The sequence below is a fragment of the Metarhizium acridum genome (assembly GCF_019434415.1).
Source record: "Metarhizium acridum strain ARSEF 324 chromosome Unknown scaffold_574, whole genome shotgun sequence".
In the NCBI taxonomy this organism is placed as follows: domain Eukaryota; kingdom Fungi; phylum Ascomycota; class Sordariomycetes; order Hypocreales; family Clavicipitaceae; genus Metarhizium; species Metarhizium acridum.
Window position 1 is genome coordinate 1,261,239 of NW_027094044.1, and position 21,940 is coordinate 1,283,178.

Genomic DNA, 21,940 nt, shown 5'->3' on the forward strand with positions numbered 1-21,940 from the left:
TCTTTTCGAGACATGTCGCCATTATTACTTCGTATGCTTCCTGTCGTAGGTCAAAATGAAGTCTTTTGCATCGGGATTCGACCTGGACGTCAAATCCAGCGACCATCAATGACTTTGCCTTCGCTTTAAAGCCCTCGACTGGTCTGCAGAGAATTTCGCGCAGAGCAGATGGCTGTGACCACAGAAGAAGTCACTCAAATAAAGTCAAAACTATGCGACTATGCGAAAGGGAATGCGGTTGCACGATTGAAACATGGGAAGGAGCAGAAATCCGGGGCAGCGGAGGAATAATATCGCCGACGCTTGCTTACTCTTTGCCATTCTGACCTGAACTAGGAGAGCCAGGTCGGGTCAACAGAGCAGCAAATTACCTCCCCGTTGCGCTCGACGACTTTTCTACCACCTTTCCGCCAGACATCAACAGCTCCGATTTTTTCGTCGGGAGTCATTCATCGCCGTCGCAATGGCTACTTCTACCACTTTCTTGGCGCAGGTCGCCACTGAGAAGGAGCTCGAAGGACTTGCCCTCTACTCTCGCTTCGCCTTTGCTGGTACTGTTGTTCCCTCACCCACGGCGCCTTTACGCCGGATGATGTCTATGTCCCATCACAATCTGTTACGACTATCGACTATCTGCGAAGCACTGACCATTTCCCCTCAGCGTTGAAACGAGGATCCAGCTTGACCCTGCCACCCACAACCGTGGAATGATGGGTGGGTTTCGACAAGTCATCCAAGACGAGGGTGCTGGTGCTCCTTGACAGGCATTGGCCCGACCTTCACTGGATATTTCGTTCAAGGAGCCTTTAACTTCGGGGGCTACGAGTTTTTCATGCAGCAGAAATAATCTCCTTGGTATTGAAAAGGCCTGCCAAAACCGCAGATTGAGAGAACATGTCGAAATACACATCTGCCGGGCCATGTTCCAGAAGTGCCCTCGTCTCGGTTTCCACATCTCCCGACATTGTCACCATTGCCACGCGGTCTCCGGCCCCCTCAAGCACGCGCTTGAGCTTGTCGGCACTGCGTCCCATGGCAATCACCTTTGCCGCGCCCATGGCCAATGCCACGAGGGTCGCTGTGCTGCCAAAGTTGCCCGACGACGGAGCCATAATAACGGTTTCTCCCGGGCGAAGGCCAACATTATTGAGTCCGCCGTACAGAACCGCACCGCGAGAGTACTGATATATCCCAGGTCTTGGAGCTTGTAGCCCAGCCGCCCTGTTAGAAGGTCTTCATTTAACACGTGGACGTTTTTGGCCGGCACCTTGATCAGTTCGGCCCAGGTGCCATTTCGCCATTCGCTCGCTTATTAGTGCCTTGCTCTCCGGGGTGTTTCCCGTATGGATTCCTTGGAGGAGGAGGAGAGCGATGGTGCTGTCCCACGGCAGATGACGCCTCTCGTGTACATGAGCATGCCGAGTTTTAAGAAGCGCGCGTCTGGGGACGAGGCTGCAACGCGAAGGATGGCGTTGGTGCCGGGAACGATGGGGAGCGAATAGTTGTAGGACATCGGGTTTTCATTGCAAAACCACCCCCTTCGCGTAGGACAATGTTTGCGTTTAGAACTTTCAGGAGGAAGAGGCCAGCTACTGGTTGAGGAGTCGGGAGGTCAGCTATTGAAGCCGGCTCGGTTGCGGACCTGAACTGCAGCCCTTTAAAGGTTGGCGGCAGGTCGGCAGCCATCATGAGCTTAGGGTTGGAAAGCAAAGTCGAGGATTATTGCAGGGCAAGAAGTCATGTAGGTGAAACTGCTTGTCTAAGTTCGATCAAAAAGATGAGCATGTGAAGCCTATTTATTCTCACATTCCCCCGCATTACTTCATCGGATCTGGCTTCTGCTGGAGAACGAAGAAATATCGTGTTGCAGCTGACGCCCTCAATACTGCAAGAATGTTGGTCACCAGGAAAAAGGGGGCGTAGATGAAGCATTAGTAATGCTTAATTTATGGAGCTAATTTAGCCCCGAAGGTAGCTCGCTGCTTACAGACAAGAAAGTTGGTCACAAAATGAAACATCACGGCCCATAACCCCCCAACGGCATTGCAGGAAGAGGTGTCTCCTTTGATGCGCTTATGGTGTGAGAGTCGGACACAAGTGGAGGCAGCGGACGGAATGATATCGCCGTGGAATGAGAGCACTACTCCTTGATTTTGCACTGAAATCCGGCCGTGAAAGTTGCATGTATTAGCAGAATGTCATCAACAAGAAGTTTTGGCTTCCAGACTTTTGCCACCTTAACAGGAGCTTTTTGAAATACACGTTTCATCTCTATGGCCGACTATTCTAATCTATTTTGAAGTCTAGGTTGGTGAAAGTGCGGACACGCAGACCGATCTGTGGTGCAGGCAACATGATGCTGGCGTTTCCAACACCCGAGATAATAAAGCTGCAATTATACAGGAACTTCGAGCCGAATCTGGGCTTAGAGTGAGCTTTGTCAGGCAGAATAAACTAAAGACTCTCTTATAAAAGCATTGCCAAGTCTCTTCCAAGGCAGTCCATGTTCGGCAGTTGCTGGTTTTCTGGGCCGGAACAGAACTTGACACTACCGCTTGGACTGCCTCACCTCAAGGTCGTTTACACAAATCTTTGTAAAGCCATATTTGAAAAGACAGCATAAATAAGAATTCGTTGCTATACCCAATAAGTGTAATCTTTGGTGCCTGTCCCGTCCACGTTTCCGAAAGCACACACGATCTTTTTCTTCTCACCAGCCCTGAACAACTCGTACCAGCATGTGCATTCCGCCATTGGGCTTTGCCACCGCATAGGATCAATTTGATATTCCTCTCGTCCAACAAAGACTTGTCGTTCAATTCGAACGAGGACCTTCTAATCCAGGCGGCCACCAGACGGGCAAGTTCGGATTTCGCAAAGCTACCACCGATACGACTATGTGGTCCATGAAGGAACGTCATAAAGGCATAGTTCTGGTCGCTCCGCCGCTCGCGGCATTAGTTGCACTCGTTCCGCCCTGCTCCGGGCTCAGCCAGCGCTCAGGCTTGAACTCGTACGCATCGGGTCCCCAGAGCGTGGGATCAGTGTTGGTCGCCCACGGAACCAGCACCAGGACGGTGTCTCGGGAGATGAAGTGGTGCTGGATCATGATGTCACAGGTTGACACGCGGACAGTCTGTGCCACGGGGCTATGGATCCGCAGGACTTCACTGCACACGGCATTCAGGTACGGCAGGTTGTCGATATCGGTGCTTGCGATGTCGGTATCGCTATCAGCAGAGAGCAGGCCTTCGCGAATCTCCTTTCGGAGACGCTCCTGCATGTCGGGGTACTTTGCCATAGAGTACGTCGCCCAGATCAGCGACGATGCGGTCGTCTCGTGTCCCGCGGAGAGAAACGTCATCATTTGGTCGACCAGCGTGTCCTCAGAGAAGAGCTGGCTCCTGAGTGCAACGGTGAGAATGTCGAGCCCGGCATCTTGCTTGTTGGCCAGCAGGCCTCTCTTCTTGCGGATCAAGTCGCGGGACACGGCGCGGATGTGTGCCGAGGCCTTGTTGGCGTTCCTGACTCGACTCAGAGGAAGATTGTGCATGATCAGGTCGGGGAGGAATGCGGTGAGTCCGATGAGAGGCATATCCGCAGGAGACGGCTGCAGGAACTCGTTGCTCCTGGCTAGCGGGCTGTTTGGATCCTTGATGGAGCCAAAGTCTACTCGAACGCCTGCGAGGCCGATGATATCCGATGCGCAGCGGGCAGTCCAGGAGGAAATGTCCATCTCTGAAAGACCCTTTTCATCGCATTCGGCCGCCATTGCCTGCACTGCCTCCCGGGACTTTGACCAAAAGGGAGGATACAAGTCCTTGATGTGGCGGAACGAAAAGGCCGGCAGCATGTCCCGGCGCTGCTTCTTGTGCTCGTCTCCTTCGACAATCAGCAAGCCCCAGCCGGTGATGAAGGCGAGAAATCTGCGAGAAAATTTAGGATTCTCGAAGCTGTAGCACTTTGTGACGAGAATCTCGGATAAGGCCTGTGGTGAATTCACAATGACCATTTCCTGATTGTCATGCCACAAGACGCGGAGCATGCCGTTGTTGGGATTCTCTGTGATTCTACATACCTTCTCTTTTAGCATCGTATACATCAACTTCGAAAGAATGAGTCCTCTTACCATTTCTTTGCTAAGTAGCCTGGGCCGTACCTTCTAAGTTCGATGCCATGGCCAACTAGAGGCAATCCGCCCTTTACTCTCGGCAGGCTGCGAAGGGGTGACAGGAAGAACGGGTAGATCAGGACGACGTAAAACAGAAACATGGTTATTTGCCCAAAGTAGAGGGCAAAGAAGACTTGCAGAGGCTGGCCATTGCGCTCATATAAGTGCAGTAATTTTGGTACGGCACAGCCAACGAGGCTGATGCCAACCATGTACTTGAGCAGATTGTGCCGTATACCTGTCATGTTGGGTACGCCTCTTGGCAAAGCATGCAAGTGCCGGTCAGTGTCAGACTGGGAGGTGCAGTGCCGTGAGAATGCAAATACCAGCCGTGCAAACGATGCTAGATGTAGGCACGCACGAAAATGGAAATACGGTGTTGTCTGCGGGGCGGGGCTTCGGGGACCGGGGCGGGAACGGCGCCTCATGTTCGGCCCCGGCTCCGGCCCCGTGCGTTGCGTGTGTGTGCGAGTTGAAACGCACCCCGGAGTTCTGCAAGGGTGTCTAGTAGTCTATGAATCCCGCCTCTCATGCTTCCGTCGGGGTTCAGGTGTGAAGGACGATGCCATGATCCCATCACCGCCTAATGACAAACATTGACTTGCCAGCTATTGGTTGTCTGACATGCTAATCAGTCGTTCCTTGAACAATCACATGCAAGGAAATTCATTAGGGGCAGCGAATTACCATGTTCTTGATTTACAATGTTGTAGATGAATGAAATATCACCAAGGAAGAATTGACAGGGTTACACGACCTAGATGTATTACCCGTCAGTGAGTAATAACCCCCGTTGTTGCCAACGAGTAGCTTTCTTCACGCACGAATGTATAGAAACCAACCCTAACCCTGAAATGTGCTTGTATACACATCTGCTGAGAAGTATCGTACATATGAGGCAACTAACAGCTTCAACCATAGAGAATGTGTCAAAAATAGTAGACTGCAATTGTGCGCCTCCATGAATTTTGATTTTTTTAAAACATAGATTTTTTAGTATAAGTCGTGCGAATTGTGAGCGTAGCAACTTATGTCGTTCCCCGCCTCATGGTGCACTTTGCGACTTGGCAGCCCTTTACAGACATGGGGCTAATGTGCGACCATAGATGACCTGGAGGGTTGCCCAGGGGATTGCATACCCTATGGCAGGGTCGTTCGCCATGATGACCGTAATAAATCATCAAAATGGAACAACCCACGCGATGTCCTCGTAGAAGCTCTAGCTAAACCGACGGAAACTCCAGACTCAACCGACCCCACAACCTCATCTCTACATCTCCGCCCAGGGCGCGCCCTACATTGCAGGCTGCATGGCCGCAAACTCCCATCCAACTCAAGCGTCAACAGAATGAAAAGGGGCATCGTACATAAAAGCCCACCAAAAACCATAACCTCGCACAACGACACGCCATCCAAGCGCCGCCATGCAGCCTACCTTTGCAGAAACAGCCGCCCAGGCGGTCCAAGCACGGAACCGCATCCGCGGCCACATCTACCAAACGCCCGTGATCCCATCCCGCAAGAACAGCGACAGCAGCGGAACGAAGCTCTTCTTCAAGGCGGAAAACTTCCAATACACCGGCTCCTTCAAGCTCAGGGGCGCCATGTCCAAAATGTCGGCCCAGCCGTCCGGCCACAGCCAGCGTCTCATCACCGCATCCTCGGGCAACCACGGCATCGGGGCCGCGTGTGCGGCACACGCGCTCTTCAAGAAGCTCACCGTTGTGCTTCCGGAGGCGGTGGTCCCCGCGAAGCTGCGCAAGATCCAGTCGTACGGCGTGCAAGTGGTTCTTCACGGTGCCGAGACGGGTCTCGCCGAGCAACACGCCCAGAAGCTCGCCGCCTCGGGGGAATATACCTACATCTCGCCTTACAATGACCCCGACATCGTCGCCGGCCAGGGAAGCATTGGGCTTGAGATCCTGGAGCAGTGTCCACAGGTGGACAACATTTTCATATCCATGGGCGGCGGGGGTCTCATCAGCGGCATTGGGTCCGTCTGCAAGGCGTTCCATCCCCAGACCAAGATATACGGCGTTTCGGCAATCAACTCCATGGCCCTTGCGGAGTCGATGAAGGCGGGCAAGGTGGTGGAAACGGAGCATCTGGATACGTTGGCCGAGGCCGTGGCCGGCGGCATGGATGAGGACTCCATCACACTTCCACTGGCTTTGTCTGTGGTGGACGAGGTCGTCGAGTGCAATGAAGATGACATCGTGGCTGCCTTGAAGTCGATTGCGTTGGAGGAGAACATGATTGTAGAATGTGTCTCAGTAGTCTGTCATTTGCTGAGCTGGGCACACTATTTCACGTCGATGAACAGAACAATAAGCACGACCACCATTTTTCAACAGCCATGCCACAATACACCACTTTGCATTGTATAATGTATGATGCTAGCAGAAGACAAATTCTTACTCGATGATATGTTTCACACCTCTCCCGTCATATGCAATACCAGAACCCAATCCCACACACAAGCCATCTATAAGTCTAAAGAGAAGGCAATAAAATTCATGATGAACATTCAATGCATGAAACTTGAGTGTTTTGTTTTAAGAGCCGTTATGGAGAGGGTGATGGCCGCAGTGTATCCAAATACGTATGGTGACGGAATGCCAAGAGTGGAAGCTCATCTCAACTCAAACTCTTCGTCGCGCCGTCTGAACAGTAACTTCAACTTCGGGTTGATCCGCTTTGTCAATCCAATCGCCAGAGATGTCAAATCGCTGTCTGGGGCGAGTTTCCAGTCGTACTTGAGCAAAAGATGAGACAACACAACTTTGCTAAGAATGGCAGCAAAGAATCTCCCTGGACACGCCTGGGCTCCATGTCCAAAGGCCAAGTGCTCTGGACTTGTCTGAACTAGAGGTGCCTTTAGTGCTTGATCCGGCTGGCAGCGCATGCGATAGAAACGGTACACGTCGTAGGTGTCTGGGGATTCGTAGATATCAGGGTCGCGCATATGGGAAATATCTACAAAGACACGATCGCCTTTGTGAATGTGCATGCCGTTGGGTAGTCGCATATCCTGCAAGGCGGCGCGATGCATGCCAACTATTTGATGGGTTAGTTATGCTAGCAATAAAATGATAAGTATACCTGTTAACATACAAACACCGGGGGGCTTCAAGCGTAGTGATTCTTTGATGGCACTATCCAGTAACTTGAGATTGTGCAAGGCTGCGGTCTGACACCCGTTGCTTCGAAGCTCAGCCACCAATTCTTGCCGAAGGGGCTCCAAAGTGGACGGGTCGCTGGCCAGGAACGAGATAGTATTGGTGAGCAGCGCCGCCGTGGTATGAACAGCGGCAACATTGAGTACCATTTGCAGAGCAACAGGATCACAGGTCAATTCTTCGTTCTCGGAGTCAATCCAGTCCACAATATCGTCGAACGCGAGAACCCTCTCTCCAGACTCGCGGGCCTTTTCGCGGGCCTGGCGGCGCACATTAATCAACGGCTCGATAAACCGACGCGCAGCTTGGTAGTCGTCGCGAGCTCGTCTGACAATAGGAGAGAATCGGCGGATAAGCGGTCGAGCAAAGCTAGGCGCCATATTGATCATGAAGGCGGCGATGACGCTGTTGACTGACCATTCTTTCATAATCTGAAGCCATCGTTCATCCCGACATACTTCGTCACCATCCCAAAAAAGACGAGAAACCATGCGTGCAATTACGTCGAGAAGATGCTGATGTATAGTCACTTCTTGCCAGTCTGCGGACTATTAGTTGGGGGGCTCCGGCTTTGTATGGCCGCATTGTAATGCACGTACTGACACTACCGCCAAAATTGTATTCAATGGCGAAGCTAGCTTCGGATGACATCTTGATTGGGATCGTGTCTTTGGCGGCTGGTCAGTCGGAGAGTTCCTGAGGGAGTGTGCTGGAAATCTCTTACTCAATGATCTTGTTAATCGCTTGGTGACCAACTTCGGAACTCTTTTGCAGGGGTCCGCAATGAGAGTATACGGCTCCAAACCAGGAGTTTTGCCATCGCCATCGAATTCCTACATCTTGTCAGCCAATATTCATTGGCGGCATGCGGCGAAAAAAACGTACGTCGGCGAAATACTTTGCAAAACTCAATCTATCTTCGGCGTTGAGGACTTCAGCGTAGGACGGCGGCAGGACAATAATCTCACGCGAGTTTGTGAGGAGCCGGAATGGTTTTCCCTTAGCCTTTTCCCTAGCCTTGTCCAGTTCGTTGATGCCGTTGAACAAGAACTGGATCTGCTTGACGATTTTCAACTCGTACCACTTTGGCGGATTCGCAAGGGTGAAGTCGGCATTTTGTTGCGCGCGCCTCGACATGCGGAAGTAGAGAGCGACGAGTGCTAACAGGACATAAGCCCACAGCCGAGCACAGTGAAGATGATAGGACGATGGTTCAGATACAGGGTCAACCGACCCCAGGAGGGATTGAAAGGCCATTGTAGGGACGCGAGCAGGGCCTGCGTGGCGGTCAGTGTCCCATGGTGCCAAAGTGCAGAAGCGCAGAGTTGCAGAAGGTGGGTTTTTGAAGACACGAGAGTGTGAGCGGAAGCGCCGAGATGCTCAAGGCGACGAAGGCTCAAAGGGCGATGGCATCTTGGCAGGCAAACTAGGCCGGCTGTTCCAAGTGCTGGACGGCGCATGTGTGCTTGAAGGATGGGCAGGCAGGGTCTTTGAAAAAGCCACCCACATGCTTTCAAACTTGGGACTGGACGGACTGGACTCGACATAGTTTGAAAGCCGTCTTTTTCCCAGCTGCCCACGGCCGCAACTCCCCATCCCCTCCACCAGACCCGTTCACGCTTGTGCAGTCTGGTAGCACATACATATGTACTTATATATGTACTCCGTAACTACCAGTTGAACGATTGACCATTGTAGCTATTCCACAGGCGCCGGCCCGGGAACATGGTAAATACGCCGAGAGGCCTTATGCGCTGCGGTGTGACGTCAACCATGGTGGGAGTCTATGCGGTGTGACACGATGCAACGTGATGCAAGATGCCATGCCATGCCATGCCATGCTAGTGGCTGATGGAGTTTCATGTCATCTGGTGCCTGGCCAAATGCAATCTCGCGTGGCAGAGTCTCAGAGAATGAAACATTGAGCATGGGGACGCGGCTCATAGTCCAGAACCCAAGATCCAAGACCATGGGTCGAGCCAGAGAGGTCACTCCGCTCACCTTTGTCCGCAAACCCGAGGCATCCTGTGGTGGCAATGGAAACATTGAATATCCGCAGGAAGTACTCCGTACCAGACCATTGAGTCGACTTAAACGAATACTAGCGAGTCCGCTGCAGAATCCCCGGCCACAGAGTGGCTGCTCCGTACCTGGTACATCACCACTCTCAGCTCCTCAGCACTCTGTGGGTTGGTGGAACCAGTCTGTGGGACGGCAAGCGGGGACCAGTCATTTGCACTTGCCTCGCTTTTTCGCCTGTTCTGGCTCGTCTGTCGCACAGACTAAAACGTCAACTGGTCAACGTTCTGACCTCGAACATGACGCGCCGTCGAGTTGGGCGCACTATGCCCGTTGTGTGAAAGCCTCTCTGTCTCCTGGGGTGGCTACCTGGCAGGCGACGTATGTACTTCATCGGCAGTGTCGAATCCGGCATCCATCATCAACGATGCGCTGGGACCATGCAAATACCGACGACATTTACGATTTAGGAACTGGCCGAGACATGTTCGCATGGTGCACACAGCCAACACTCGGCCGAGTCACCAGGAACACGGCCGAGCCTGCAGCCGTGCGTTGGTCGCATCGCCAGCCACTGCAAGCCAGAGACGGCAACGTGACAAACATGGCTCGTTGCTACGTCCAACAATGTTGGTTTCACAAAACGCCTCTAACCTGCGCGGCCCTACACGCCGTGCATGGTCCTCCCAACGAGTCACGACAAACCTAGTCCGTCAAACGGACATGCTTTCGGCTAATCCCCCGTTGGGTCGTTCGCGGACTGGCTTGCTTGAAAGCCGAATATCAGGCCGTCAAAGTCACACAAATGCTGTGAGACGCAAACTGCATCTCCGGTGCACAATGGGCCTCACCTGTCTCCCCACGACATGTACTGAAAATTTGTCATCGATTCCTCTGGTTTTGGTACTATCGAACGATGCAACTCGGCGTTCGCACTACCACGACATAGCGCGACAACCGAAAAATAAGCAGTCTATCGTCTGTGAAAGGCATGTATTTGTCTCTCCCTAGCCGTTGATCCGGGTATGATAGTATATAAAATATAGTATGTGAAAGGCTGCCGCTACTTCAGTAGGTCACATACCTACCGTTGACCTCTTTGCCCCCTGACCTTACAACAGTGCCCAGCCACGCTACTTGGCACGGAAGCAATTGACCGGCTCTACTCTGTCCCATGCAAAGCCTCGTTCAACCCCGAGAAAAGGGCCGCTATCAGTCCCCAATCACATTGTATGAAGGCAGTATGATCGACTATCCCTTTATCGAAAACTTGTTAGAGTGGCAACCAAACTCGGTGACGCATGTGGAATCCAGAGTAGAACGCTTTAGCACCCGTAAATCTTCTTATTCTGTTAGACATGCGCCCTATTAAACTAAGCCTTGATCTGGCCTAAACGAGAATTTTGCTCCCTTCGCGGAGGATTTGTCGGTTGCTTTAGCACGGCTAGATAGGTGACCATATGCTGACCAGACGTTAGATATGGCAATGGATTATTCTCACGTGGTGCAATGCGCGCTACACTCTTTTCTTCCGCGCTCGGTATTCCACCGTCCATGAGCCATTGAGATGGAATAATGCCCATCTTTTTGTACAGTTTGCGCGCTACGATAGACTCTGCGATAGCTGAAAACCTGGCGGTTCCCAGCGGCATGGTAGTTGAAGTCGCTGTCCTCGCTGAACTGACACCAGGGTTCATTTTGCTGGAGCTTTGCTTTTAGGAGCGGCGATGCCCAGTGCACGAGAAACATACCGCCGAATTGAACTCGTATGGCTTCTATCATGTGGGCTATTCATCTCAGGGGAGGGCATTTGAAGCAAAATAGGGCATGAAAAGTTCTCCTCGATTATGGTTGATGCGGCACAAGGAGATGTGTACGATGAGAAGTTGGTGTAAACGAAACATGTTCAGATACGCTCCAGTCATAAACAGCTACAGGAGGCTGTACACATATATACGCGCAGTATTCGTGTGAATACAAAAATACTTGTAGATGGATAGTCGCCATACTTGCATATATTCTCCTCATTGTCGTTTTTGCTCCCATTCTTCTCCAAAACCGTCTCATAACTGCATGTCTAAGAACAGCAAGTCAACAAGAAAACAAGAGCATATAGCCTCCAAGCCATAGTGCCTGAAAACTTAGGACTGTGCTTCGCAGCAAGGACATCAAATTGACGACCAACACGATGATATTTGATACATGGTTGGTGTCCCGTACATCAGACATTGCCCCCAGCCCAAGTACTGAATGCACACGTATACGCGTACAGGAGCACATGTGAAGAATATTAGAAAAATTCCAATTAAGCCAGAGGGCAAAAATTGTAGACGCCTACGAGATTATTACCGTAGCTGTCAAAATATCACATATTTCTTCCAACAAGGAAAGCCATGGAAGTGCGCCAAAACCCAAGAATACTCCAGAATGCAAATCCCGAATCCCAAATCCCAAATCGTGTACAGTATCAAAATACAGTTTTTTCCCACATCCCTCTCCCAGCTCAGGCCAAAGTCTACCCAGCACACAGATTTCCTATGGATCCACCTCACTCCCATTGTGCATATTCACACGGCTGGTCCAAACCGCGACGGAGCAAAACCGGGTGGGCTCTGAGACAGCCGAGATCCTGTAGATGTTCTGGCGTCGATCCCTCTCTTGCTCGGGCGTCGAGTCGCGCGCCACGCACTGGGCGCATTCGAAAAGGAGGCCGGCCAGGTTGTAGGTCTTGTCCGGGCACGGGACGACCTGCGAGAGGACAGTCTTGCTGCCCTGGCCGAGGGTGGTTGTGGCGAAGTGGTTCACGTTGATCCACTTGAAGCAGGACTGGCACAGCGCGGCGTCGGGTCGCGGGCCGCCGCTGGCGTTGAGGGGGTATACGCGCTTCATCATGGAGAAGGCGAGCTTGTTGTCCTTGTGCATGAAGCGGGCCTCGCGGCTGGCCTTCATGCAGGGGACCCGGATGTTGCGGTCCTGGACAAAGTGCAGGAGGCGGCGGCAGCTGAGGCCGAGGCACAGGCGGTCGACGTCATTGTCCATCTCCTCGATGATGTGAAGGGTGATTTCTGGCGGCATGCGAAGCAAGGTCCCTTTGATGAGAGGGTCCTTGTTGGCAATCTTGTCGGAGACGACGAAGTGGGTGGTGTCGAAGCTGGTCTGATCCTTGACGCAGCAGAACTTGGTGAGGCAGAGCTTGGCGAGGTAGAGCTCGGTGATGATGCGCTTGTTGAGGCTGTCTGTTGTATCGTTCTTGGAGAGACAGGCTTCTACCACCTTGTCGAGACAGACTTCCATCTTGGTGCTGTCTGCTTCAGACTTGATGACGGACATTGTGGTGGTGATGAGTTGAAATTGTCTTCAAAGTAATCAGATTCTGAAGAGAAGTTGTTGCAAAATTGCCAGAATTTGGAGGAGATTGCAAAGGATGCTGATGATGGTAAAGGGGGAGACGAATCTGGCAACACAAATGGGTTGGGTGATGTCGTGTCTTTAATACAAGAATCGAAAAACTCTACTGCATGAAGATGCAGCTTCGAATAGGCCACGATGAAGCTATAGACTTCAGTATTAAATGGCATTGTAAAGGTTATTGTCGATTAGAGTTGCCGCGTGCATACATTGTTCAGCGCCAAAAGGTAGACGGACACTTGTCCATTTAGGAACCACGGGTACCTATCCAGTCACCTTGGCTGGCTTTGTGTACATTATAATTTACATTACGAGCACTCTGTAGTATATGGACCAGAGGGAGCGAATACGTCTTGCGGTCGTATAACTCTACTAGGGCGGTTGTACATGCTACCAGAGCTTCGCAGTCCATCCAAGTGAGTTTCACCAATACCCTCCGAGAATGAACTAAACATGTTTCTTTTGCACTACTGCGCTGAGAACAGGCAGGACTCGAACCCAGCAGTGGTGTGGAAAGGCCCATATCGCAACCATGGCCCTTTGGTCGTATTCTGCTCCTTGAAAAAACCACATCTACAGTCTCATCAACGATACGCGCAGAACTAGCACCGGGTACTGCTTCGGGGGTGTTATTGGAGACGCAGTGGAATACAAATCTCACTCTCACTAACTATAATAGAGACATCTGCTACTCACAACAATCACAGAGGGCATCCGAGTAAATGCCAATTCCTCAAATTTTCACTTCACATAGGTCAAGCCTCCTCTTGCAAACCTCAGAACTATATTCGACGCTAAGCGCAATGGTCCTCATTCTTGGAGCAGCCGCTGCCCTAGTCCATCTCTTGAAACCTACGAGAGCTTCACCAGCCCAGCCACCATAGGCGTCGACTCGGATCTCCAAGCCACGGCCTCTTCCAACACTTGCATGTACACGAAGTGCCTCAGATTGGTGGTATCATTGATGCTGCAGATAGGTGGGTGACTTATACACGGCCTGAGCCCAACGCATGGTGTCTCACGGAAGGCAGTATTCCTGCTCACGACATTGGGGCCAGTACCCATCATGCCTCCTCACATTGACGCAAGGCCAAATATTTTACAGATCCAATCACTAAATTACCGTGAGTAAGATTTCAGTCGTCACAGGTGCTCTGAAACTCTCAGCTGATTGCTAATTAGGCTTTATCATTACAAGCTCTGTCAATATAGGCTCATCCAGAAGACTGTGTAGTCCGTCGATCAGCCACCTTGCAAGTATAAATCCTAGGAAAGTAAAAGCAAGTAAAGTATCATTCATATTAGACGTCCCTTGGCAGGCATCATTAACCTTCTCTTACTGTAGGCGCGCGAGAAGCATTGCCTTCGACCGACTTGCTCCTCAAAAGCCAGATTGGTCGAAGATGTTGAATGAGTTTGGCTTGCACAGTGGCTACGATTACGCGTCCACCACGATACACCGCCCGATGTGCATTGACCGAAAGAGGCCTCTTGAGCTGGAGCTTTTGCGATCATGTTGAAGCAATTAAGCAGGCTGCTTCAGCATGCGAGCTGGTCTCGGGTGGCGCACTCTCCGGCCACGCGGCAATCCTCCCGTGCCAAGTGCGTAGATGAGGGATGAGATCGCGTCGTCGTGCTTTCTTATTCGGAACGAGGCGGGTTTGTCAATCCCCCCGGAGGAGGAAAGTTGCTCCATTTGTAGGTTTGGGATCAATGGGTTCTGTGGAGGCAGTGCAGTCGAGATGGATTTGCGAGGCGGCACACGGGGAGTAAGTTGACATTTAGGCCGCAGACTGAAGTGGCGGCGGGTCAGCTTCGATGTTCTTCCATGCCTTGTACTTATGTATCTCTGACAGCTGCGGCAACCATGCCCTTTTCAGTGTCGCATCACACGTCGATTGGATGACGCTGGTCTTGGCAAGCTAACAGCAACGTGCTTTCCCAGTCTGAGCTCTTCATTCCAAATCATCAAATGACTTCCGGATACCTTTTCGGGCGCAGTGTGGTGTGGCTGAGCCGCTGATGACAATCTTGCCAGACTGCAGTCTGTATTTGCGGGTTGCTGTGTGAATGGAATGGTTTTTTAAAAAGAGCCTTTAGAAAACGCAATATAGGATGTATACCTTCCGGATGGATTATGCGCTGCCGCGTATTTTGTTTCCTGCTCAGTGCTCACACGCCAAGTTCAGACCACGATGCCAACCATCACCGTCACCAAAAAGGCTGCTTCGGAATTCCGCCCGCGCAGATCGCATGAAAAATCAAGAAACGGGTGCGTCAGATGCAAGCAGCAAAGAAAAAAGGTAGCACACAATCCAACGGTGACACAAACGCAGCATTGTTGCTAAACCACGTCCTGCAGTGCGATGAAGCCAAGCCCATTTCCTCCCGCTGCAACAAGCGCAACCACTGGTGTCGCTATCACGACGACGCGAAACGAGACTCCGGGGGCGCATCCGCACAAGAAGCCGTCGAAGAAGAGACTGTCACGTCGCAGTCGATGATGCTGGGAATCCCCGACCTTGGTCCCAGTGGTTCCTCGATGTGGCCGGACAATGTCTACGCCACCGACTCGACCACGAGCTCATTGTCCCCGTATGCCTTGGCCTACATGTTTGAAGAAGGCGACGAGGCTCGCGTGCCCGGTGTCTTGAGCTCGCAGGAGCTCGAGCTTCTAAGCCACTACATCACGCACACGAGTGGCATCATCCCCTTTGACCAAGGGGACTTGTATGCGCTCCACGTGGGAATTCCCAATCTTGCGCTTGGCAACGAACCCCTCATGGCATCGGTACTAGCTCTCTCGGCGGCTTGTAAGAGTCACGATATTGTGAAGCATTCGCTTGAGCCGTTGGAGAGGCTAGATGAGGTGCGAGGACTGCTTTCCCTTGCAGACATGCACCACAGGACGTCGCTGCACCATATCCAGGCCGCTGTACGTGACGTGCAACAGCATGACTGCATCTGGGCTAATGCCGCGCTCATGGTGTTGTATGGCTCGTCAAGCCATTGCCTTCGTGTGTCTCTGGCGCAAATGGCGAACAGGCGTGGTATTACGCTGCAGCATGAGTTGTTGCCCACGCAGTCGCAGTGGATGATGTTGATTCGAGCAGCGCATGCGGCCTTTACAGGCTTGTTGAACGTGCAGAATGAGAATACAAATACCGTGTTTGGCAGTCGATATCTCTCAGTCGACGAGACTTCTGCCGTTCCAACACCAGGATTGTCATTTGACAATGTACATCTCGCCGAAGATGGACCTTCTGAAGGCACCAAGCTTTTTCTGCTCCCGGCTGTTTGGGCAACATACAGGCCGGCGCTCAATCAGCTCGCCGGAAAGGTGCAATCATTGCAGACACGGTGTCCTCGTGATTGTGCGCGCAACCTTGGAGCGTGTCTTGCATCACATGCAATTCTGGAGCATGTCTTCAGCGCAGTCTTCATAGACAAGGAGACCCTTGCGCCTCACCAGTCCGAGGTCATATCGCCATGGCTAACAAGCTACCTCGGACGCGTAACGTCGTCTACGCCGTCCAAGCCGCTGCGAAGCACCGTCATGGCATTTTTGAACCGCGTGCCGGTCGAGTATCTGCACCTGGTCCAGTCGACGCTTGACGGCATCCCGGTACCCGGCCATCCGAATCACGTCCATTGGGACGACTCAACACCAATGACAATGACCTCTGCGCATCGAATAGCAGTGGACATTTTTGCGCACTGGCTCGTCCTCGTCATGCTCCTCGACGGCGTATGGTGGATCGGCGGCATCGGAGAATGGGAGTTGGGACGGATACTCGCCTCGGCCCAGGCACGAGCGGAGCCAGGAGGGAGATGGTGGCCGGAGAGCATGTATAACGTCAAAAGGAAGCTGGCAGAGCATTGTAGTAACTAGAAGCCGAGCGACTCTGTCTCGGCATGTCTCCAGTTTGACTCATCGCAACGTAGCATCAAGCGCAAATTACGACGAACTATAAATGCTTATGCCATCGTCCAGGACAAGCGGCTCCCCCTCTTGTAATAACCAGTGACAATAAGACGAATAATCCTTGGCATAAACGCCGCGGAAACCGCGCCATACTTGTCTCCCGCTGGCAGCTTAGGCAAGCCTCGCGGATTCCGGACCCCCAAGAGCGGAATCCTTGATGAGGCCACTCGCGTCAGCGCTCTCACCGCAATATTGAAAATTGAGTTCCACCCTGACTTACTCGTGCCCTCCCAAATTGCCAAAAACAATCTCGCAGTAAACCAAGTCCAAATATTGAAAAGTATAATCAAACAGCAAAAATATGAGTCAAACACGGGCCAGGTCCTCGTAAACACGAGCTGCTCCATTATCCACTTCAGCCCTCCCAGATGGATGATCGACTAAAAAGAGTCACACACAGGATAAATAATACTGCAGTAGTATTCCCTGTCCAAGTACGGAGTAATAAGTGTTCCCACAACGGCATCCCAAGTGCCGGACGATAGTACTACGTCAAACTGGTAATCCTTCCCAACCCACCGTGGCTATTATGAACAAGGGTGGTCGGCGGCAGCAAGCCCCCAAAGAAGCCAACGCCCGCGCAGATCTGGAGTCCCAAGTATCGCCAACCCACGGCCGGTGGAGGTTGTCAACTGACACATGCCAATCTACGGGTTTCTCCGTAGGCTACCGCCGTCACAAGGCTTAAACATCGCCAAAAAAGTGGATGGCGGGCCCTCATTTTGTACAGCAAAAGCTGACTGTCCAAGATCCCCTCATTGGTTACATGACACCGCCGAGTGCTTCCTCATGGCTGTGGACTTCTCTTGGAAGCGACTTGGCTGTCCAAGGATGCCGAGGGTACGTCCCTTCCAGCTTAGCTGTTGGGAGGGAAAAAGACAGCAAAAGCACATCTCACGGGGTTTCACGGACATTATGGTTTTCTTCCCATAAGATATCTGTCTCGCCTTCCTCCTCTCTGCCCTCCCGTTCACGATCAAGTCACGATCAAGTCACGATCAAGTAGAGAGCCATCTCTGTAGCAATCCGAACTAGTCTTGACAGTCAGTCCACCAAGAGAACATCATGATCAGCACCAAGAACCTCCTCGTCGGCGGCTTCGCAGCCTCCTGCTCGGCGATTAATCCTGCGGCAGTGTACGACGGAGGCTTCAGCAATGCCGCCTCCAAGGTTGAGCTGCGCATCGGCAATGGGGGTGCCGGACAAAGCGGTCTCATCAAGGGTATGCCATCCCTTCCTCCAGCTTCACAATGAGAAATGCACGCAGGCCCTTCTCTCCTTGACCGCATGAGCCTAACTCTCCCTCTCACCCCCCTACCAGCCTTGTCGGACGCCTTCATCAAAGACACCGTCGCCAACGGCTCCCCCCCGTTCAGAGTAGCCTGGTACACCAGCGACACCACCTACTCCATCAAGTACCTCTCCACGGGCGACGTCGACGTCGGCATCACCTACACGCCGTCTGCGGAAGACATCGCCATCCGCCAAGGCATCGCCCTGTCCCCCAGCTACTACGCCTTCCGGGACCACTTCCTCCTCGTCGGGCCCAGGTCCAACCCCGCCAACCTCCTCGAGTCCGACGACGTCCAGACCATGTTCTCCAAGATATTCGACGTGGCCGAGAACAACAAGACGGATCCGCCGGTGCGCTTCCTCAGCAGGTACGACAAGTCCGCCACAAACATCAAGGAGAATCTGCTGTGGGCCAGCATCGGGCAGGTGTGTTCCCTCCCCCCTCCCCCTTTTGGATGAGCGAGACCGAGTGAAGTTGGCAATGTTTGCTGACGACGTCAAGGTTCCATGGGCAACCGCCTACTCAGCCTGGTACCACCAATACATCGCCTTCCCCTTGCAGGCCCTCACTGCGGCCATCCTGCTGCAGGAGTACACCATCACCGACCGCGGGACTATCCTGTCGCTGGATGCCAGACTTCGCAACGAAACAGTCATTTACAAAGCTGGCACCGATGGCGCCGACGACCCCCTGTTGAATCCTGCACACTTGTTGATCGGCACCAAGGCGTCGAACCCAGACATGGCCCGGGCTTTTGCCAGGTGGCTGGTCAGCAGCAAGGGACAGAGCGTCGTCAGAAACTTCCAGAAGGGCGGCCAGACGCTGTACAGCGTTGCGCCCTCGTCCAATTCGACTGCCTAGCTTTCTGCTAGCATGCTGGGCATGGGGGGTTTGATGTAAGAGCCTCCGGTAATACAGGATTCTCAGAGTCCCTAGGCTCTAGAAATGTGTACCGTGTTAATGATCGCATATCTATCATAGATATATATAAACAGGTACACATAATGTTAATAGAACACACGTCTTAGTGTAACCTCCCTTCAGCCCACGTCTTGCTCAGTCATCCCCAGGAAATACACTGCATATACACTCTTGACAATAAAACAAGTAGTGGTTGATGACGAGCGTCAAGTTCCAGGTGTTTCTCATTAAGACACAAATTTGCGGCACAAGCCACTCTAGCAAGGTGGTTACAGGCGCGCGCTAGTGACGCCTGGATAAGTATGAATGTTAAATGCCAGCCAAGTTGCTCCTCGCTAAATCCATTCCATAATCATGGTACTAAAGGAAACGTTGCGCTAAACACAGTTGGGTGCCATGCTCACAGCACAATCTCATGCCCAGGCTTTAGGTCCCATTCCTTTGATCGACCAGCTCCTTTCTTCTCAGCCACGTGCTCCAGGGTATTTTTCACTTCGGCGCGGGAGACGCTGTTGCGGAACTGATGGAATATGAAGTCAATAATTCCAACCTTTGATAATGCCTTGTTATCCAGTATGGCTCTTTTGAAATCATTGAGTAGCTCTGCCTTCACTAGTTTCGTGGGAGCCGCTACGTTTGCGGTGCCGCCATCAAGCGCGGCGAAAGCATTTGTTGGCGCAGGGGGTGGTGGCATCTTCGCGGTGCTTTCAGGTGCTGACAGTGAAACCTTGGCTGGCTGTGCTTTTACCTCTGGTTCCCAATATTGGGATGAGAAAGGATCGATGCCCCACGTTTGTTCCAGTCCTTCTGTTCGCTCGCTGTCAGTATTGGACATCAAGCTAGGATAATAAAAGCAGCCCTTACCATGAATGAATTCCATCTTGTGTTCATATACTGTTGGGTTGGGGCTAAGGCGATGGTAATTCTCGTAACAAACGCCCGTACATTCGGGCTCCATCGTGTTTCCAAATACACGCCTGGAGAGTCCGGCATCATCGGCATCATCCAGAAACCCATCCATATCATCCTCATCATCAAGCTCTTCTTCATCGTCGTCCATGTCAATGTCTTCGCCCTCTTCCTCTTGCCATTCAGCTTCTGAATCATAGTCATAGTCTAGTGGCAGTCGTCGCCTGGTAGGCTTGCGAGCAAGTTTAGTCATTGCATCCCGCCCCAAGGCATAAGACTTCAATGTAATTGTACCATAGTAAGGAGGCCGGACATCGTGGGAAAATGCAATCACTTTTTGAGGAATGCTGGCCAGCTTCTGCCGAGCCTCCTGAAATATGCTGGTTGCACCAGCAGCGCCAACAATGTTCGAGTTATCAGCCTCCCTATAAGCTGTCTCCATTATGTGCTTAACAGGATGATGAATGCGACCGCGTCTAGGAGGTCTTGCCGGGAGACGCAGTGCCTCTACAGGGTCAAATCGTGGGAGCTCTTGGTTGTCCGTGTCCCGTTGGCTGGCAACAAACTTGTCGAGGGTTCGAGACTTGGCCTCTCTAGTTTCCTCATCCATCTGCGTTGCTGAAGGGGCTAGGCGAGTATTTTCCCGCACAAAAAAGGGCTTGAACAGTCTTTCATACTCTGTCTCCATTTGCTTGGCAGGCGCATCACTACCCGTGGCCATGGTAGGGCTTCCGACAGCAGAGTTGCTGCCGTTGGCAGACTTCTTTGGCGTATTAGGAATCTTGAAAAACGCATTGAGTTTTGGCTGACTCCGTGCCTTTCTGTCCTTTTCTTCCTGGATGCGGCGTTGTTCTTCCTCCTTCTTCCGTTTCCTTTCGTCCCGTTGCTCAGCTTTGAGGCGATCCTCCTCTTCCCTTTGTTTGCGTTTCTCCTCCCGTTCTTTGGCGCGGGCAGCTTTTTCTTCTTCTTGCTTAGCCTTTTCGGCGGCTCTCTTGGCGGCTTGTTCCTCACGCTCCTTTTTCTTCTCAGCCTGTTCCTTGTCTTTGGCGACTTTTTCCTCAGCCGTGAGACGTTTCCGCTTTGATGCCGCACCTTTGCTAGAAGCCACCATCGTGTCTAGATTTTTTCGATCATCAGAGTTGTCGTCGAGGGTTGTCTCTGTTGGTGTAGTGGGAGATGGAGAGTTACGGGCGGGAGTGCTGCTTCCATCCTCGGTAAGTGGCGATGACCTTTCTGGTGAAGTATGAAGTTCTGTTCGCGCCCGAGGGGGGAGCACTAGGCGAAGTTAGTCACGTTGTGCACGGGGGAGCTGTTACAGATGGTACAGGTGCTCACAGCTGTCTCCAGATGGCCTGATAGAAGTAGACTGTGGTGTCTTCGTGTGCCCCTCGTCGTCAACCTTCATCATGTCAGCAGCGAATTCACCGTGGCACCTCTTTCGCCCGCCGGCTTTCGTCTCCTGTACATTGGGTGACATTTCGAATAACGGCATCGAAATGATATCGCGCAAATAGCAGCAATAGCTAGTTTGTCAATGGTCCTATCCACTAGACAAGAGGTCAGAAGGATCATTCGATGCGAGACGGATATGTCTGCTTGGAATTCGAGTCGGTGGCGGACGAGAAAACAGACAAGGGACCGCAAAAAGCCAAGTCAGTCCTAGAACAAGTGCCGGACAATGATTTTAAAAAACGTTCACATATAAACAGATCACGCTTCAGTCTGTAGTAAAGAATAAAGAAATCAGCGGTATCAATTTATGTGGAAAGAGCACATCGAGTTGGTGTGGTTGGTTGGGAAGTCAGGAGCTTTGAACGCGCTCCGCGTGAATTTGGCGCTGCCTTGCCACTTAGTTGCTCCCGCACTCACCCCGGGACGCGTCAAGACACCCGGTCCGGAGCACTCCGTACTTTGTCGTCCTCACGTGTTGCCCCCGACGGCCCAAGGGTCGTGGCCAGATTTGTGGCTGGTGCCCGAGCTGCTTTCACTTATCCACTAGCCACAATTTACAGCCCCGCACTAAGTCGCTCACGGATAAGTAGAGGCTTGGCCGC

General features: G+C 52.2%; 8 protein-coding genes across 9 annotated transcripts; 3 read left to right on the plus strand and 5 right to left on the minus strand.

Moving 5' to 3' along the window:
* Window positions 1-830: 830 nt before the first annotated feature.
* J3458_020791 (uncharacterized protein) lies at window positions 831-1,112 on the minus strand (the record flags this gene model as incomplete). Its single annotated transcript, XM_007813222.2, has 1 exon — window positions 831-1,112. One exon carries the CDS (start codon window positions 1,110-1,112, stop codon window positions 831-833), a length of 282 nt encoding a protein of 93 aa, XP_007811413.2.
* Window positions 1,113-2,917: 1,805 nt separating this feature from the next.
* Window positions 2,918-4,416, minus strand: J3458_020792 (uncharacterized protein; the record flags this gene model as incomplete). Its single annotated transcript, XM_066122238.1, has 2 exons — window positions 2,918-4,070; window positions 4,160-4,416. The coding sequence occupies 2 exons, from the start codon at window positions 4,414-4,416 to the stop codon at window positions 2,918-2,920; spliced, it is 1,410 nt and encodes a 469-aa protein (XP_065972865.1).
* A 977-nt stretch (window positions 4,417-5,393) lies between these two features.
* On the minus strand, window positions 5,394-8,942 carry J3458_020794 (uncharacterized protein). Its single transcript, XM_066122239.1, has 5 exons — window positions 8,236-8,942; window positions 8,075-8,183; window positions 7,950-8,018; window positions 7,286-7,891; window positions 5,394-7,228 (listed from the first exon to the last, which is right to left on the minus strand). The coding sequence occupies exons 1-5, from the start codon at window positions 8,605-8,607 to the stop codon at window positions 6,804-6,806; spliced, it is 1,581 nt and encodes a 526-aa protein (XP_065972866.1). The 5' UTR covers window positions 8,608-8,942; the 3' UTR covers window positions 5,394-6,803.
* J3458_020793 (uncharacterized protein) lies at window positions 5,596-6,558 on the plus strand (the record flags this gene model as incomplete). The annotated part of the gene is made up of 1 exon (XM_007813224.2): window positions 5,596-6,558. The coding sequence occupies one exon, from the start codon at window positions 5,596-5,598 to the stop codon at window positions 6,556-6,558; it is 963 nt and encodes a 320-aa protein (XP_007811415.2).
* Window positions 8,943-11,812: 2,870 nt separating the features above from the next.
* J3458_020795 (uncharacterized protein) lies at window positions 11,813-12,699 on the minus strand (the record flags this gene model as incomplete). Its single annotated transcript, XM_007813227.2, has 1 exon — window positions 11,813-12,699. One exon carries the CDS (start codon window positions 12,697-12,699, stop codon window positions 11,905-11,907), a length of 795 nt encoding a protein of 264 aa, XP_007811418.2. The 3' UTR covers window positions 11,813-11,904.
* A 699-nt stretch (window positions 12,700-13,398) lies between these two features.
* Window positions 13,399-17,054, plus strand: J3458_020796 (uncharacterized protein). 2 transcript variants are annotated; one of them, XM_066122241.1, is made up of 2 exons: window positions 13,399-15,080; window positions 15,140-17,054. In XM_066122241.1, the coding sequence occupies exons 1-2, from the start codon at window positions 14,973-14,975 to the stop codon at window positions 16,667-16,669; spliced, it is 1,638 nt and encodes a 545-aa protein (XP_065972868.1). In that variant the 5' UTR covers window positions 13,399-14,972; the 3' UTR covers window positions 16,670-17,054. The 2 variants fall into 2 exon arrangements, with proteins under 2 accessions (XP_065972868.1, XP_065972867.1); XM_066122240.1 differs by having other exon boundaries at window positions 13,399-16,990.
* A 103-nt stretch (window positions 17,055-17,157) lies between these two features.
* On the plus strand, window positions 17,158-19,156 carry J3458_020797 (uncharacterized protein). Its single transcript, XM_066122242.1, has 2 exons — window positions 17,158-18,481; window positions 18,558-19,156. Exons 1-2 carry the CDS (start codon window positions 18,020-18,022, stop codon window positions 18,915-18,917), a joined length of 822 nt encoding a protein of 273 aa, XP_065972869.1. The 5' UTR covers window positions 17,158-18,019; the 3' UTR covers window positions 18,918-19,156.
* Window positions 18,461-21,674, minus strand: J3458_020798 (uncharacterized protein). Its single transcript, XM_066122243.1, has 3 exons — window positions 21,222-21,674; window positions 19,842-21,161; window positions 18,461-19,784 (listed from the first exon to the last, which is right to left on the minus strand). The coding sequence occupies exons 1-3, from the start codon at window positions 21,376-21,378 to the stop codon at window positions 19,378-19,380; spliced, it is 1,884 nt and encodes a 627-aa protein (XP_065972870.1). The 5' UTR covers window positions 21,379-21,674; the 3' UTR covers window positions 18,461-19,377.
* Between the last annotated feature and the right edge of the window lie 266 nt (window positions 21,675-21,940).

Bases quoted from the DNA above. Each gene is read 5' to 3' on its own strand.
- J3458_020794 (XM_066122239.1), bottom strand. From the start codon at position 8,607: ATGGCCTTTCAATCCCTCCTGGGGTCGGTTGACCCTGTATCTGAACCA. The intron at 8,019-8,074 runs GTAAGAGATTTC...CAGCCGCCAAAG, and splicing joins GCGATTAACAAGATCATTGA to ACACGATCCCAATCAAGATG. The intron at 7,229-7,285 runs GTATGTTAACAG...CCCATCAAATAG, and splicing joins CTTGAAGCCCCCCGGTGTTT to TTGGCATGCATCGCGCCGCC.
- J3458_020796 (XM_066122241.1), top strand. From the start codon at position 14,973: ATGCCAACCATCACCGTCACCAAAAAGGCTGCTTCGGAATTCCGCCCG. The intron at 15,081-15,139 runs GTAGCACACAAT...CACGTCCTGCAG, and splicing joins GCAAGCAGCAAAGAAAAAAG to TGCGATGAAGCCAAGCCCAT.
- J3458_020797 (XM_066122242.1), top strand. From the start codon at position 18,020: ATGCACGCAGGCCCTTCTCTCCTTGACCGCATGAGCCTAACTCTCCCT. The intron at 18,482-18,557 runs GTGTGTTCCCTC...GACGACGTCAAG, and splicing joins TGTGGGCCAGCATCGGGCAG to GTTCCATGGGCAACCGCCTA.
- J3458_020798 (XM_066122243.1), bottom strand. From the start codon at position 21,378: ATGCCGTTATTCGAAATGTCACCCAATGTACAGGAGACGAAAGCCGGC. The intron at 21,162-21,221 runs GTGAGCACCTGT...AACTTCGCCTAG, and splicing joins CAGGCCATCTGGAGACAGCT to TGCTCCCCCCTCGGGCGCGA. The intron at 19,785-19,841 runs GTAAGGGCTGCT...GCGAGCGAACAG, and splicing joins CAAGATGGAATTCATTCATG to AAGGACTGGAACAAACGTGG.